General features: G+C 35.4%; 1 protein-coding gene across 4 annotated transcripts in view; it reads right to left on the bottom strand.

Moving 5' to 3' along the window:
• Positions 1 to 2,654: 2,654 nt before the first annotated feature.
• Positions 2,655 to 15,757, bottom strand: part of enpp1 (ectonucleotide pyrophosphatase/phosphodiesterase 1) — a 117,846-nt gene continuing 104,743 nt past the window's right edge. For 2 of the 4 annotated variants that reach the window (XM_005160441.6, XM_009294602.5), the window contains 4 exons: positions 15,317 to 15,391; positions 7,591 to 7,723; positions 5,680 to 5,824; positions 2,657 to 3,512 (listed from right to left, as the gene is read on the bottom strand). In XM_005160441.6, coding sequence (XP_005160498.1) covers positions 3,360 to 3,512; positions 5,680 to 5,824; positions 7,591 to 7,723; positions 15,317 to 15,391 — 506 coding nt within the window. In that variant the 3' untranslated portion in view covers positions 2,657 to 3,359. Of the gene's footprint in view, positions 3,513 to 5,679; positions 5,825 to 7,590; positions 7,724 to 11,151; positions 11,187 to 15,316; positions 15,392 to 15,757 lie in introns of all 4 variants that reach the window. The other 2 variants (XR_012395613.1, NM_001030168.1) reach the window with 2 other exon arrangements.

The raw sequence follows: 15,757 nt of genomic DNA, 5'->3' as shown, positions 1-15,757 counted from the left end.
CTGTTCAATGAACGCAAACTGTCATAGTTTATTAAAGATGCAAACCCCCCACTGCATGACAGCTGCACCTTCAGAAACCTCATAATTCCTGCAGCACGAGGACTTCATGATTTTTTAAGAGCGTCAAAAGTGGCTGATCTGTTTGGCGAAATATTTGACAGTGTCACCGCATCCAAATCAACTTTAACGATATAACTGAAGAAATCTCCATTGTGCTGAGCGAGAGCACTTACGGAACAAATTAGTGCCTTGTGTTTCCTCTTTTTTTGTGCTTTTGCTCTACAGAGATCATCCTGTTAAATTGGTTATTACAAGAATGTTTGGTTTTTGGTTTATATATTGAAATATAAAGACAAAAGTGATAAGTTACTACGGAACAAATTAAGTTTCTCTTGGTCAGTGTAGAAATGTAGTCTTTTTAGAGGCAAATAGATCTCTGTTTAATCTGTTTTCTTTCTAAGCCGTTGCAATGTTTAGCCTATATTTCTATAACATGAAATGACATGTTGAGGGGTTGATCCTCTATTAGCACTTTATATTGAGAAAGCTGTTCATCATGCTCACTTTGTGCATGCTACGTGGTTGCTATAGTGTTCCGAGTGGTTGCTAGGTGGTTGCTAAGGCATGCAAGGTGGTTTCTACGGTGTTGCTAGGTGGTTGATAAGTTGTTGATAGGCGGTTACTGAGACGTTCTAGGTCACTGCTAAGGTTTTGATAGGGGGTTGCTAAGCAGTTGTTAGGTGGTTGCTAAGTCATTAGAAGGTGGTAGCTAAGGTTGCTTGGTTGTTTTAAGTGGTTGCTAAGGTGTTGCTTGCTAGGTGGTTGCTAGGGTGCTGTGAGTGGTTGCCAAGGCGTTGCTAGGTGGTTACAAGGGTGTTCTGAGTGGTTGCTAAAGCAGGTGGTTGCTAAAGTGTTCTAAGTCATTGCTAAGGTGTTGTCAGGTGGTTGCTAGGGTGTTCTGGGTAGTTGATTTAAAGTTGTTAATGAATTAGCATGGTTCTAGTATGAATTAGCATGTTGCTAGCATGTTACTAGCATAAACTAGCATGGATCTTGTATGAATTAGCATGTTGCTAGCATGTTCTGAAAGGTTTCTAAGGCAGTTGCTAGGATGTTCTAAGTGGTTGATAGGCGGTTACTAAAGTGTTGCTAAGGTGTTCTGACTGGTTGTAAAGGTGTTGATAAGGTGGTTGCTAAGTTGTTGCTAGGCAGTTCCAAAGGTGTTCTAGGTCATTGCTAAGATGTTGCTAGGTGGTTGCTAAGGTGTAGCTAGGTGGTTGCTAAGGCATTACTAGGTGGTAGCTAAGGTGTTGCTAGGGTGTTCTGAGTGGTTGCTAAGGCATTGCTCTGAAGTTGCTAAGGCATTGCTAGGTGGTAGCTAAGGTGTTGCTAGAGTGTTCTGAGTGGTTGCTAAGGCATTGCTAGGTGGTTGCTTAGATGTTGCCAGGCAGTTGCTAAGGTGTTCAAGGTCAATTGCTAAGGTGTCGGTAGGTAGTTGCAAGAGTGTTCTGAGTGGCTGCTAGGCAGTTGCTAATGTGTTGCTAGGTGGTTGCTAAGGCGTTGCTAAGTGGCTCCTAAATTGTTGCTAGGTGGTTACTAAAGTGTTTTAGGTCAATGCTAAGGTGTTGCTAGGTGGTTGCTAGGGTATTCTGGGTGGTTGCTAAGACGTTGCTAAGGTGTTGCTAGGCTGTTGCTAAGGTGTTCTTAGTAGTTGCTAGGAAGTTGCTAACAAATTAGCATGGTTTTAATATGAATTAGCATATTGCTAGAATGTTTCTAGCATAAATTATCACATTATTAGCATGGTTCTTGTATGAAAGCATGTTAGTAGCATGAGTCTTGTACAAGTTAGCTTGTTGCTGACATGTTTCTAGTATAAACTAGCATGTTGTTAGCATGACTTTAGTATAAATCAGCACGTATGTAGCATGGCAGTTTTTATCATGGAAGTCTATGAGACAGTTGCTATGGTGCCGTAAGCGGTTGCTAGGGTGTGGCTATTAAGTTGAAAGGTCATCAGTGATTAGCAGATTGGTAGTCTGAGTTAAAGAAGCTCAAACTTAAGACTGTATGACAGTCTGGCATAAAGTTATGAGGTCACAAAGTTTGGTCCAATGTTAAGTCAATGGGATTTTTCTGAATTTTCTGTTTCTGTTTTTTGAAAACCTTAAATCGGATAAGTTGGAAAAGATACAGCAACTTCATTCCAATAGATTGGAGGTTTGGAGTGAGTTTGGTGGTTATAGTATGAACGCTCTAGGAGATGCTTTCTTAAAATAGTCTAAGAAGAAGAAGAAGAAGCTAATGTAGTGTATGTTGTCTTTCTCAAGCCAACATCACGAATCTTTAGTAACATTTTCAATACATTTCTTTACTCTCACTCTTGATCAATTTAAATCATTCGTACTAAAAATTTGCCAAATTCATGTATTCCTTTGGCTTAGTCCCTGATAATCAGAGGTCACCACATCGAAATGAACTGCCAACTATTCCGGCATATGTCCACACAGGAATGCCAACTGGTCCAACTGGGCCTTGAACCAGCGACCTGCAAGAGTGAAGTAAGAGTGCTACCCACTGAGCCAAATGATCAAATCTTTTTAAAGCAGATGATGACACAGAACACAACAAACTGCATAAACACAACGCATACATATCACAAATATGAAACATTTAATCATTATATGTCCTATTTTATCTCTAAAAATTTTGAATAACAACTGTAACATACAAATGAAATAAACAATGGGGATGCAAATGTCTATCAAAACTGACCTGAGAGAGTAAAAAAAAAAATATGAAACAAATATATAAATGTAGCTTTTTCTCATCTGATGTAATTCTGCAATCTGACCAGAAGGGGCAGAAAAACTTCATGATAACACTGCTGTACATACGTCATTAAAACTACTAGGAAGGGAATAAATTTAATTTTAAATAGAACAGAACACACAGACACACACTAAATGTTGAAATGTAGAGTGATTCCTGTGGCAAAAGTGGCACAAAACTCTTAAAACTTTCTTTTTTGAACATGCTCAATGAAGGATTACATGCAACCACAGTTAAATCGCTAACATATGTGTGCTGGAAAACAGTTTTCTTTGAAAAACAGAATTTTAGGGACTCACAGTGCCAGTCGGTACTTCCCAAGTAATAAATAAATTCACTCTGAGAATAAAGATTTTATTAAAGAGAAGTTTTATACTCCCATTTTTTATACTCCCAGATCAAAGAGTCTCTGAATGAACTTGTGTCTTTGTTTTAGAGTATGCTAAAAGTGCCGCTTCTTTCTGATGTTGAAAGATGCTTTTCTGAATGGGTCTGCAGTGAAATGAGGTCTGAGTTCACTAATCTTTCTAGAAGGTTTTGAGTCTGGTCTTGAGTTGTAGCGTTTCTGCTACAGATATCCGGTCATGGTAAAAACTCAAGCCTGTCAAAAGTTCAATGTCTCTGATTCGCGCCACGTGAAGCTGAACCCAGTCCTGAAACCATGAGTAGTCGGTGCCATTCTGGAAAAAGAAATGAGAAAACAAAATGGAAGTGTAAAAAATAAATGCACAATAAGAAAAATATAAATAAATGTGAGAGAAACGTCAGATTCATTCTTGAGGAAAATATCAAACTGAAAGCGAAAACAGTTTTTGTGTGACTATTTATTTGCAAATGAGGTACTGCCCTTGTCCCTTTCCAGAAGAAGGCGTAGCATTTGCAGCTTGTGTTTAAGTTACTCCAGTAAACAATTAACAAAATACACTGCTCCATTAAAATAACAATTTCTGTTCTAGAATTGTTGCTGGATCAGCCCCGGCTAGTTTGCATGTTCTCCCTGTGTTTGCAAGGGTTTCCTCTGGTTGGTTGCTCCGGTTTCCCCCACAGTCCAAACACATGTGGTATAGGTCAATTGGGTAAGCTAAATTGACCGTAGTGCATGTGTGTAAATGCAAAAGGGTGCTTCCCAGTGTTGAACTGCGGCTGGTTATGCATATGCTGCATGAAACATATGCTAAATAAGTTGGTGGTTCATTCCGCTGTGGCAACCCCAGATTAACAAAGGGACTAAGCCGAAAAGAAAAGGAATGAATGAATATTTTGTTCTTCACATAGTAATTGCTGACAACAAACATATAGACATGTGACCTGCTGGTTGTTTTGCAGGGTTCTGGCAATGCTTCTCCTTGCACAAAGGTGGAAGTAGTGGTCCTGCTTCTGGGTTGTCACCCTTTTACGGCCTTCTTAATGTCTCCTGATGTACTGGTCTGTGTTCTGGTTGCGCCTCCATGTTCTAAACACTATGCTATCAGACACAGCAAACCTTCTTGTCACTGCTCGCATTGATGTGACATCCTGGATGAGCTGCACTACCTAAGCCACTTGAGTGGGTTGTAGACATACCAGCCAACACTCTCGTTTTTCTCGAGAGTCTCTTGTATTTCAGATGCCACCCTACCATTTTATTTGTTTGGGAAAATTCCCATAATCGCCCCCAGCCCAATCCACCCCCTGGTCCTCAGCTTTTTGGTACGTCTGTAACACCTCCGGGTCGCCAACTTTGGTACAGTATCTGATTGCAGCGCCAGCCAGAAACCTGCTTCATAGTATAGTTACTAAAAACACAGTACTAACCCAGTTCTTAACAGTGTTATTTAGACACCTTACCGATGAACATCCAACCCCAACCAAGTGAGACCAGCAGGGGGTGCTCAACTTGCGGTTTGTGTGGGTCCTAACGCCCCAGTGAATGGCACTCTATACTGCTCAGTGAGTGCCTTCTTTTGGAAGAGACATTAATCCAATTACTTTTATGGTGTGGATTCATAATAATCAGTACATGGTCATTCATCTATGCTTAGAAATGGTACTGACAGTGAAAAATGCCAATTTCAGGAATTGTTTTAAGTACAACAGGATCTCTATTAAAAAAGTATTTAGTCATCCAGCCCTGCGGTTAATTTAATTAAACTCAGCTTATAGAAGAAAGCATTATCCCCAAATATGAAGACTTACCAAAATGTTTAGAGACAGAAACCGGGCAAAACAAGGTTAAACACTTAAAACCAGAAATGCTGTTTTGCAAGACAGAATTTGTGGACATTTTTTGCTGTTACTGCATATAATGTAGTAAAAAAAAAATAGGTTTACACAGAATGATTTTGAGAGTATAGAAACAAAACAATTTACACATGAAGTAAACAAATACTGTTTAACTTTTATCTAAGGTTTACCATGCAAATCCAATTAAATAATATTTATATCCACTGAAGTAATATTATATGACAGAAAATATTATTTTAATGTATTGACTCAATAATGGGCTAAAAAATCAGTGGATTTCTGTGGGTGCAGATTCTGTATGGGCCTTCTTTATGTGTATTTACATGTCTGAAACCTACAATACATGTTATTTGTTTGGAAATACTGATAAATTGTTATATTTCTACAATTGTATTGTGAAAAACAAAATGTAATGTATCACTTCACAACCTTGATTGTTAGTGATTTTGTGGTAAGTAAATAACTTAAAAGGTTTTTATTTTGGGTGAACTATGCCTTTAAACTAATACAAGTGTGGCATGAGTTTAAAAAAATAGTTAACAAGTTACCTAAGCAGCCAATTACTCAATACTTCCTGTGTATATTATATTAACGGTTGTAGTTTATAAATGGCTGACTACATACATGACATGTTTCCAGATGATCAGGACGATGAGGCAGAATGAAGCTCACGGCGTCTAAAGGACCTTCACACTGGCGCACTGATAGAGATGAGTTCTTACAGCTTGTAAGAATAATAAAGAAATGTGTAGGAATCGGTGCTCCATTCCTGAAAGTAGAGGACAATCATCTGCATCTGCTTATTTGTTGCCAAGTACTTGTTTTTTTTACATAGTTTGGCCACCAGTGGGCAGTATGAACAGTTTATGAGATAGTAACAGAGAACCTAATGTATAAAACAAAAAGTTCACTTAAAAATTAACATTTCAAGTGGTTCTAAACTTCTGTTAAACATAAAACTTCATAAATGATGAAGAATGTTAGAAAAACAAGCCATTGACATTGGGTTCCTACACTTTCATCAACAACAGATTCAAGGACATTCATTGACTTTTTAAACCATCAATCTTTTTAAATCAAGCACCTTTGTAACTATACCCTAGTATACAGTATGCAGCGCCATGAAAGTCCTAACTGATTTTAATATTTTACTTAGCCTTATAACTTTAGAAATCAACCGTTTTAAACAATCATTTTTTAAAGAGCTTGAATTAAATTGGTTGAATAAAATGTTGGTAATATTCAAAAACAATAAAATATTGTTGTAAAATGTGGATTAGTCTCTAAAATATTGATAAAATGTGCATTATTTGTCAGTGTTATTGTACAAGACAAATTCAAGAAATTAAAGATATATTTCTGTTTATAATATGAAAATATTTTAAATAAAATCTGTTCTTTTGAATTTGATCATTTAATCAAAGAATCCTGAAGAAAATGTATCATGGTTTTCATTAAAATCACACAAAAAATGTTCAACACTGATAACAGTAAGAATCCTTTCTTGAGCATCAAATTAGCATATTGTACTGATATTTTAAGGATTATGGGTTTAAAGACAAGATTAGTAATGTTAAAAATCTTTTTTTTCCATCAAAGCAATACATTACAAAAATTATTTAAAAATCTACAAACATGGTATAGCCACAACTAAAATTCTTTTTTTTAAATTTGGAATGATTAAGATTACATTATTTCTATATACATTATATTGCCCTTATTGTTTGCATACAAGCGGACACAGCTATTTGAATCTTGTTGGCTCGAGACTTCCAGTCTCATTCACTTCCTCTCATTTTTAGACATCAAAAACAGCTTGTTACGCTGCTTGATGTTGCAAACTGAAATTTTCATATTATATTATTGTGTTTTGTCTGTATAGTCATAAACACACTTCCCTGTAGGCACAGGACGTCAACATGACGTCATATTGACGTTGTACCGCAACATCCACCGATGTCGTGGGGACGTTGGATTTTGTTTGGAATCGGCTTGACGTCAGAAAACAACATCAGGCTGATGTCAATGTCCAACGTCCAATCTAAAATCAACCTAAAATCAACCAAATCTCAAGGTCTAATCATGTTACACCACTGTGACATCTATCAGACGTTGGAATTTGGTCCCTTTCCAACACAATTTAAAATTAATCAAACATCAACGTAATTTGATGTCGTTATTGGGCATTAAAATATTGTTGTCCTTAGATGCTGGATTGAAATGAATTTGAATTGAATTTTGGTCACCTGACATCATGACCTAAATCTTATCTAATATTAACATCTTAGGATGTTGTGTGCTTGCTGGGTTGTTTGTAGGGCAAATAATCGCAAACAATCGTAAAAAAAATACAAGCACACTTAATAATATAGTGTTTATAAATTGTTATTTTTTATGTCCATGGTATATCTAAATGTTTACTTAACCCTCCCCCTAATATTTCTTTAGCATTTTGTGAAATAATGACATAATCTGTATTCTATGATGACCATTTTTTTTGAGAAATATTAGCACACTTTTATTGTCTAAACTTACAGGACTCCCTTGTTCATGAAGTCGTAGTTTCCATCGAAATCATTATCAAATATCGGTCCGCTCACAACATTGATGCCATTCATTTCCTCAGAAAACTTTATCAGCAGAAAATTGTGAAAGTGAGTCCAAATATCTGTACAAAAAAAAAAAAAGACATGAAACAAGGAAACTATGAACAAATAAAGTTCTTAGAGTCACAGAACACAAAAACACAGTACACTACAGGAGAGGTTTATGAGAGAGAAAACATGGTAACACTAAATGATATCTAACACTGTAAATACCATGATCAAAACATTATTAAAATGTGCTGGTCATAACTATATTTATACATAATCTTTTATAAATCATTATGATTCTTATACTATGCTTACCACACTTAAACACACAGTTCAGATGCTCTATTTTAAGACATTTGTAAGTTTTCCTTTGTGTAGGACTAGTTTCTGACACATTTAAGACTTCAAAGCCTTGAATTTTGTTTTGATATGATTTTTAACAGTTGCAGTTGTTAAAAATAACAGAAATCTGGATCAGTGTAGTGATACGGAACTGTAATGAGCTCAAAACCTACCTGGAACTACTTTAGCTTTGCATTTAAGTGGAAACCAGATTGTTTATCAGCCAATCAGAATCAAGCACTCAACAGCCACATAGTATAGCATGTTTGCCATCTGCAATAATTGCAAAAGTGCCACAGACTCATAAAAAAAGACTCAAACCACATTTATTTGGGTTACAAAATTGCTATGATAAATGCAGAAACAATTTACTTGTGTAACTGTCAGTCACTGATAGCAGATTAATGTGTTATGAAATACTGGTTCACCAAAAATACAAACCACAAAAACACACTGTGATGTTCAGATCACTCACACATAACGATAGGCAGAAACTTACAGTCAGATGAGTGATTTGTAATGGATTACAGATGTGATTGCCATATCATGTTAGGCAGGGCACACACTATAAGATATAAAGACCCAATTTCAGCCACTTCAGAACAATCCTACGTATTATCTTGGTAATTCTGAAGTTTATTTGATCAGATTTATGTGTGATTTAAGGTGTGCTAAGAAGGATTTAGGGCCCTAATATTTCAAAATGTATGATGCTAGTTTCAACATGGTCAAATTTTTTATCCAGGTATCATTTGCACATTGTTTAAATAGCAAATGATTTGTACCCATCTGTGCACCCATGGGCATGCTGGTATGTAAATGAGGTGTGTTAAGGCACATTGTTGATGCGCTGCTATTATGAGGCAACTGAAATAGCCTGTGAATTATTAAGTTATTTAAAGTGTGTGTTATTGATACTTATTACACACAGGGATGTGCAGCAGCACACAAATATATTTAATACAAAAAAAATTAATAAGATTAAAAGGTAAAATATTATTATTGCCTTCATAAATATAAAAACTGCTACCTCCTCAATGCTATCTTTTTTTTCACCTAAAGCAGGGGTGTCCAAACTGGTGTCCTGCAAACCTAAGCTCCAACTTGCCTCAACACACTTGCAAGGTTGTTTCTAGAAAGCCTAGAAGGAGCTTGATTAGCTACCCCAGGTGTGTCTGATTGGGGTTGGAACTAAACTTTTCAGAACACCGGCCCTTCAGGACCGAGTTCAGACATGCCTGACCTGAAGGCTGATTTATATTTCTGCATCAAGTGCGCGTGTTTGATTTGTCGCAGCCTTCACGCGGTCGCATAGACCTCACTATGGCTGGCATCAAAACTCATGCGCACCTCACAAAAAAATGTAACTACATGTCGCAACGATGCATATCGCAAGCTCTGGGATTGGTGGGTATGGTATTGATGACGATTGTGGACAGTGCTAAGGACTACAAGCATGATTGAGTGTTTACAAGTGTCGATTTCCTTGAAGGAGCTCCAGATGAAACCTTTTGTTTTGTGTTGTTGTTGCACATCTGCTTGTTCCCGACTATGAATGAGTGACTTTTAGCTACTTGTAGCGTTCAGAAAAAACAAAACTCGACACAGAGGAAAATAAAAACCTATTGCCAGCTAGTGTTTTGGAAGTGTTATTGCAGAGCAACACAAACAGCACACAGAAGTATAAACGCATAGTTACGTGCAAGGCAAGGCGCAGTGAGTCACTGTGATTGCTAGACGCAGAAGTATAAACCAGCCTTAAGGGGGCATTGGTGGAATCCGGCTTGTTTTGAGGATGATTTGCTTGCATGCTTTATTTTTCAGCTTTTCTGTTTATTACGCCTCTTCTAAGAGGCCTTCATTGGCTGCCTGTCAAATTCAGAATTGATTTTAAAATGCTTTTACTGGTATATAAATCCCTCCATAATTTAGCCCCATCCTATTTCTTAGAGCTGCTTCATTTTTATACTCTCGTGAGATCTCTTAGGTCAAGTGATCAGAATTTTCTTTTAGTTCCTCAGTCCAGGCTGAGATGTAGAGAGGACAGAGCTTTTTCTGTGTCGGGTCCTCGGTTGTGGAACACCTTGCCCCTTGAGATTAGAAGGGCTCCATCATTATCTATTTTTAAATCACTTCTTAAAACGTACCTTTTTATCTTGGCCTTTTAAGATTATTTCAATAGTCCTTTCTGCTGCAACATTTTTACAGACATTTCTCTTGCCTTATTTCTATGTTTTTATATTCTGTCTTACCTTGTCTTATGTACTGCTTTTAAATTTGCTCTATAAATAAACGAATTTGAAGTTCGCCATGTAAACAGTGTTTGCGACATCGTGCGAACACAACTCAATCTTAAAGGCAATCACAGATAAGACTCTGATTGGTTTAATCACTCTCAAAACACACCCATGACTCATTTAGAAAACAAAAATAGCACTTTTAGACCTTGCACTGGGTGCACCAACTGTTTTCCCGCTTGTTATTAGAAGAGATGCATATCGGGCCTAAAATTAATGAGAATTATTTGATTATTTATAATATTTCCATTACACTGTACTTTATTATGTCTAACACTACCCCAACTATAAACCTACCCCTTACAGTAAAGTGTTGTTTTATAATGACAATAGTAATTGTTGTTGTAAAATGTCAGAAAAATTATGCCATGTCCATGCTATATACAGTACATATGTATACCCAAGTATCCACAGCTGTATCCTTAAAAAATAAAATATAGTAATATTAATTCATTTAATTTATTTTCGACTTAGTCCCTTCATATACATTTATATAATAGTATAATAAAATATAAATAAGAATTTACACATATTTTCCATCTTCAAACCCTATCCAGCAAGCGCTATGTGTATCTGCACTGTGTATTAGACTATGTGCTTATATCATTAAAATAGAGCCCTTCATACATTTGGGACTCTGACTGAAGTCATGGTGGTGTGTGTGTGTGTGGTATGCTGTTTGTTAAATCTCAGAACATCAAACAATATTCAAGCGAAATGGTGAAATCCAAGAACTTTTTGTTCTTGTGTTTAAATGTCTAGAAAATCTTTTAGTGTGTACCCAGTTTAGTTGAGTAAATTAAATGGATAACTCGCACTCTGATCTAAAAACTTGCACAACACACAATGAAGAAAGTGTTTACCATACACCGGTGTTGCAATTACCACTGATGAGAGTCTGAGGTTGAAGCAAAACACCAGTTAATGAGGTTGACGGTGCTGAATGGCTTATTGTGCAAACTCAACATTCTCAGATCTGCCTACATCAAGATTTGACAGGATTACTCTTCTCAAATCTGAGATCAACTGTTAACTCACATTTTACTACTGTCTACTGCAATCAGTTATGGCAAATTGCTAAAAACTACATTCTAAAAGCAACTATATCAGATATATTGTAGTTAAATAAACCACAAAGAAAGGTACTTAAAATAAACATCAATTTAAATAAAATATATGCAGTGCATATCAAATGTACGCATACAGGTAAAGTCAAAATTATTAGCCCCCCTTTGATTTTTTTTTCTGTATTAAATATTTCACAAATGATGTTTAACAGAGCAAGGACATTTTCACAGTATGTCTGATAATATTTTTTTCCTCTGGAGAAAGTCTTATTTGTTTTATTTCAACTAGAATAAAAGCAGTTTTTATTTTTTAAAATATATTTTAAATTCAAAATTATTAGCCCCTTTAAGCTAATTTGTTTTTCTAAAGTCTACAGAACAAAACCATTGTTATATAATAACTTTCCTAATTACCCAAACCTGCCTAGCTAACCTAATTAACCTAGTTACGCCTTTAAATGTCACTTTAAGCTGTACAGAAGTGTCTTGAAAAATATCTAGTAAAATATTATTTACTGTCATCATGGCAAAGATAAAATAAATCAGTTATTAGAAATGAGTTATTAAAACTAATATGTTTAGAAATGTGTTGAAAAAAAAAATCTTCTCTCCGTTAAACAGAATTTGAAGAAAAAATAAACAGGGAGGCTTATAATTCAGAGGGGCTAATATACCTGACTTCAACCATATGCTCCTAATTTATTTCAGCTTTAAGCCAAGCAATCATTTCTCACTTTAATTTAGTTCAATGTTATATCCTTAAATAACTAAAACTGAATGGATTTTTAAATAAATATGAAACAAAAAATCATAAACAAAAACCATAATAAATAAAGCTTTAATCTATAAAAATGTAAATGTTAAATACATATTAAAAAATAAAGAGAAAAATATCAATACATCTAAAATAGTATAGACTGACAAACTGCTTGCTTTGTGAAATTTTAATTTCTCCTGATTAGTATCATTAATAAAAATTAAAACCATAAATACCTATTATATACATTTAAAATATGTTTAAAATGTATACAATTGTAATATAATACTTTTAAAGGCACAGTATGTAATTACCACCACTAGAGGGCGAGTATTTTACAACAAACAAAAGCATAATTTAATGACGCAATGACTGAATGTAGAATTGAGAGAGTTGGAGAAAAAAATGGAGAATGTTTAACATAATCACACATGGGTCAGAGTCTGTGCATATCTGTCAACCCTCCTGTTTTTGCTGAGATTCTCCAGTATTTTACCATTCTATCCGGCTATTATCCTGTTTAAGTAGTTTCCCATATTTCTTCCTGTTTTTTTTAATCTTTCTATAAAAAGCGAAAGTAGCATCAAAGAGCCAATTGCAAATGTGATATAATTGCAAAAGCTATTCAAGAGAATTATGATCTCTTGAAACAGAACTTGAGTTCTTGAAAGAACTTGGAACTAGAAAGCACTTTGAAATTAATATTAAAAACAGCCATATTCACTTAATTTCCATTAAAGTTGTTTAATGGAAACATTAACAGCGTATATTCAAATCTTTAACGACTTATGAAAGTAATCGTATGCTTTCTTTATCGATCTGTGGATTCTTAAAGACACAAATCAAACAAAACCAAATAACTATACTTTAATCAATATAAAATAAACTGTGAATAAAAAGCGAACATTCATATGTTGACAGCTATGGGTCTGTGTCTCTAGATTAAAAATGCTTATTTTTTTAGATTCAAACATTCTTCAAATACAGTCACCAGCCACTTTATAAGGTACACCTGTCCACCTTTTAGTTAACGCAAATTTCTAATCAGTCAATAAAATGGCAGCAATGCATTAGGCATTTCAAACTGAGCATCAGAATGGGGAAAAAAGGTGATTTAAGTAATTTTGAAATTGGCATGATTGTTGGTGCCAGACGGGCTGATCTGAATATTTCAGAAAGTGCTGATCTACTGGGATTTTCACGCACAACCACTTTTAGGGATTACATCGAATGGTCAAAAAAAAGAAAATATCCAGCGATATTTTAACAATGCCTTGTTGATACAAGAGGTCAGAGGAGAATGGCCAGATTGGTTCCAGCTGATTGAAAGATAACAGTAACTTAAATAACCACTCGATACAACTGTAGCATGAAGAAGAGCAACTCTGGACACACAACATGTCCAACCATGAAGCAGATGGGCTACAGCAGCAGAAGACAACAACCGCGTGCCACTCCTGTCAGCTAAGCACAGGGAACTGAGGCTACAATTTGCACAGGCTCACCAAAATTACACAATAGAATATTAGAAAAACTTCCAGCAGGATAACACGTCATGTCATAAATCGCAAATTATCTCAGACCAGTTTCTTGAACATGACAATGAGTTTACTGTCCTCAAATGGCTTCCAAAGTCAGCTGATCTCAATTCGATTGAGCACCTTTGGGATGTGGTGGAATGGGAGATTCGCATCATGGATGTGCTGCTGAAAAATCTGCAGTAACTGCTACCATGTCAATATGGTTCAAAGTCTCTGAGGAATATGTACAGCACTTTGTTAAATCTACTATATGCCACAAAGAATTAAGGCAGTTCTGAAGGCAAAAAGGGGTCCAACCCGGTACTAATAAGATATACCTTATAAAGTGGTTGGTGAGTGTATATATCTCTATTCCTGTATTTTTTGGATATTTTAGTGAATATAAATATTACATATTGTGTCTTTAATTGCATTTTACATTTGAACAGCTTGTTTGTAAGGCTTCAAAGACCCTTCAAATACATCCTGTTCCGTTTGTCTACAGTTTTACTAGACCAGCAAGGCAGCATCTCTGTGTCTGTTCTCTCATCAAGTCCGTTTTTAACAGCAGAGGCATGGGATTACTCTAGGAAAACTGCAGGATGCTCTTTTTTTATACCATTCCTAGGTGTTTTTTGGCAGGTCAGACACTCCTGTGAGACAGTGTTTTTTATATTTGGTCTAAATGCAGACTGGCCTCAATTCAGCTGTGATTCAGCTGGCATTCTAATTATAGGGCAGATTTAAACCTTTGAAGGAATGTCAGATATCTTTATATAAAAAAAAAATAAAGAGTTTAAAAGAGACAAATTATGTAAAAAAGAGAAGAATCATGTTTTGCCAAAAATCTTTGGAAAAAAACATTAAAAACACCAAAATGGCAATCATGATCCTCATGTACACTATAAAAAAATGACAAAATATCAGGACAACAAGGCTTTTAGCGACAGTATTTAAAAAAAAAAGATAATCAAGGTTTCAACTTAATATTTTAAGATATATAAAGGTAAACTCATCATTTTTCATTAAGTAGGAATGGTTCGAACATACAACAACAATGTTGAAACTTCCTATAAATTATTAATTGTATTCCCTTGGTGTAAACCATAATGCTGATTAACATCTGTAAGCTTTATTGATTTCAGCATTCCTTTGCTGACATTTTATTGCACTTTTCCAAAGAAAAGCTGCACATTCTCAGGAGTTATGGAGTTGGAAGGCAGAATTATGGCTTGAGTTTAAGTAAAACAGACATCTGGAAGCTATTGTGAATTCAAAGTTCAGCATTTGTTGGTTGAATATTGACAAGGACATACCAGAGACTATAGTCTGCAAACTGTACAGTATTTTTGGCATAAATATAAAACATAAAGAATACTGACAAAACAACATGGTTTCTAGCATTACATAACATACAACCAAACCCAGAAATAATTATGTGCAAAATGAACTTTAATATTAATTTCTGCATTAACATTTGATTTAAATTCAGGTATAAAAGCTAACAGTAAATCTACTTGAAAATATTAATAAATATAAATAAAATACACTCTAAAGTTTCTCTCAGAACAAACATGCAAACTATGCACAAAATATGCAAACAAAACCATTTCCCAGGTATAAGGAACTCTAACTGCAGTCTGACTGTGTTTTTCTAAAAGGTTGATCATTAAACACGCCTTACCTTTGAAACCAGGATACATGGGCACCATGTTGCTTGTAATTAAAGAGTCTGGCTCAGTTCCTGCAGGGCTGAAGTCTGAGAGAGAGAGAGAGAGAGAGAGAGAGAGAGAGAGAGAGAGAGAGAGAAAGAGAGAGAGAGAGAGAGAGAGAGAGAGAGAGAGAGAGAGAGAGAGAGAGAGAGAGAGAGAGAGAGAGMGAGAGAGAGAGAGAGAGAGAGAGAGAGAGAGAGATTTTTCAGTCATACAAACTCAACAACAGAGTAGACATAGCGGCTCTGTTATTAAACTGGACAAATCGCAAAACTGTGTGGTTAAATATATTTAACTAAACTAAACGCTACCATTTAAACATCTGGGATCAGTAAGATTTTGGTTTTTAAAAGAATTTAAGGATTTATTTGAGCAATTATGTATTAATATGTACTTGACCAGAAGTCATACCA

Source organism: Danio rerio, chromosome 20 (genome assembly GCF_049306965.1).
Source record: "Danio rerio strain Tuebingen ecotype United States chromosome 20, GRCz12tu, whole genome shotgun sequence".
NCBI lineage: Eukaryota > Metazoa > Chordata > Actinopteri > Cypriniformes > Danionidae > Danio > Danio rerio.
The sequence above is the reverse complement of the archived record's forward strand: the minus strand, read 5'-3'. Positions and strand labels throughout refer to the sequence as shown.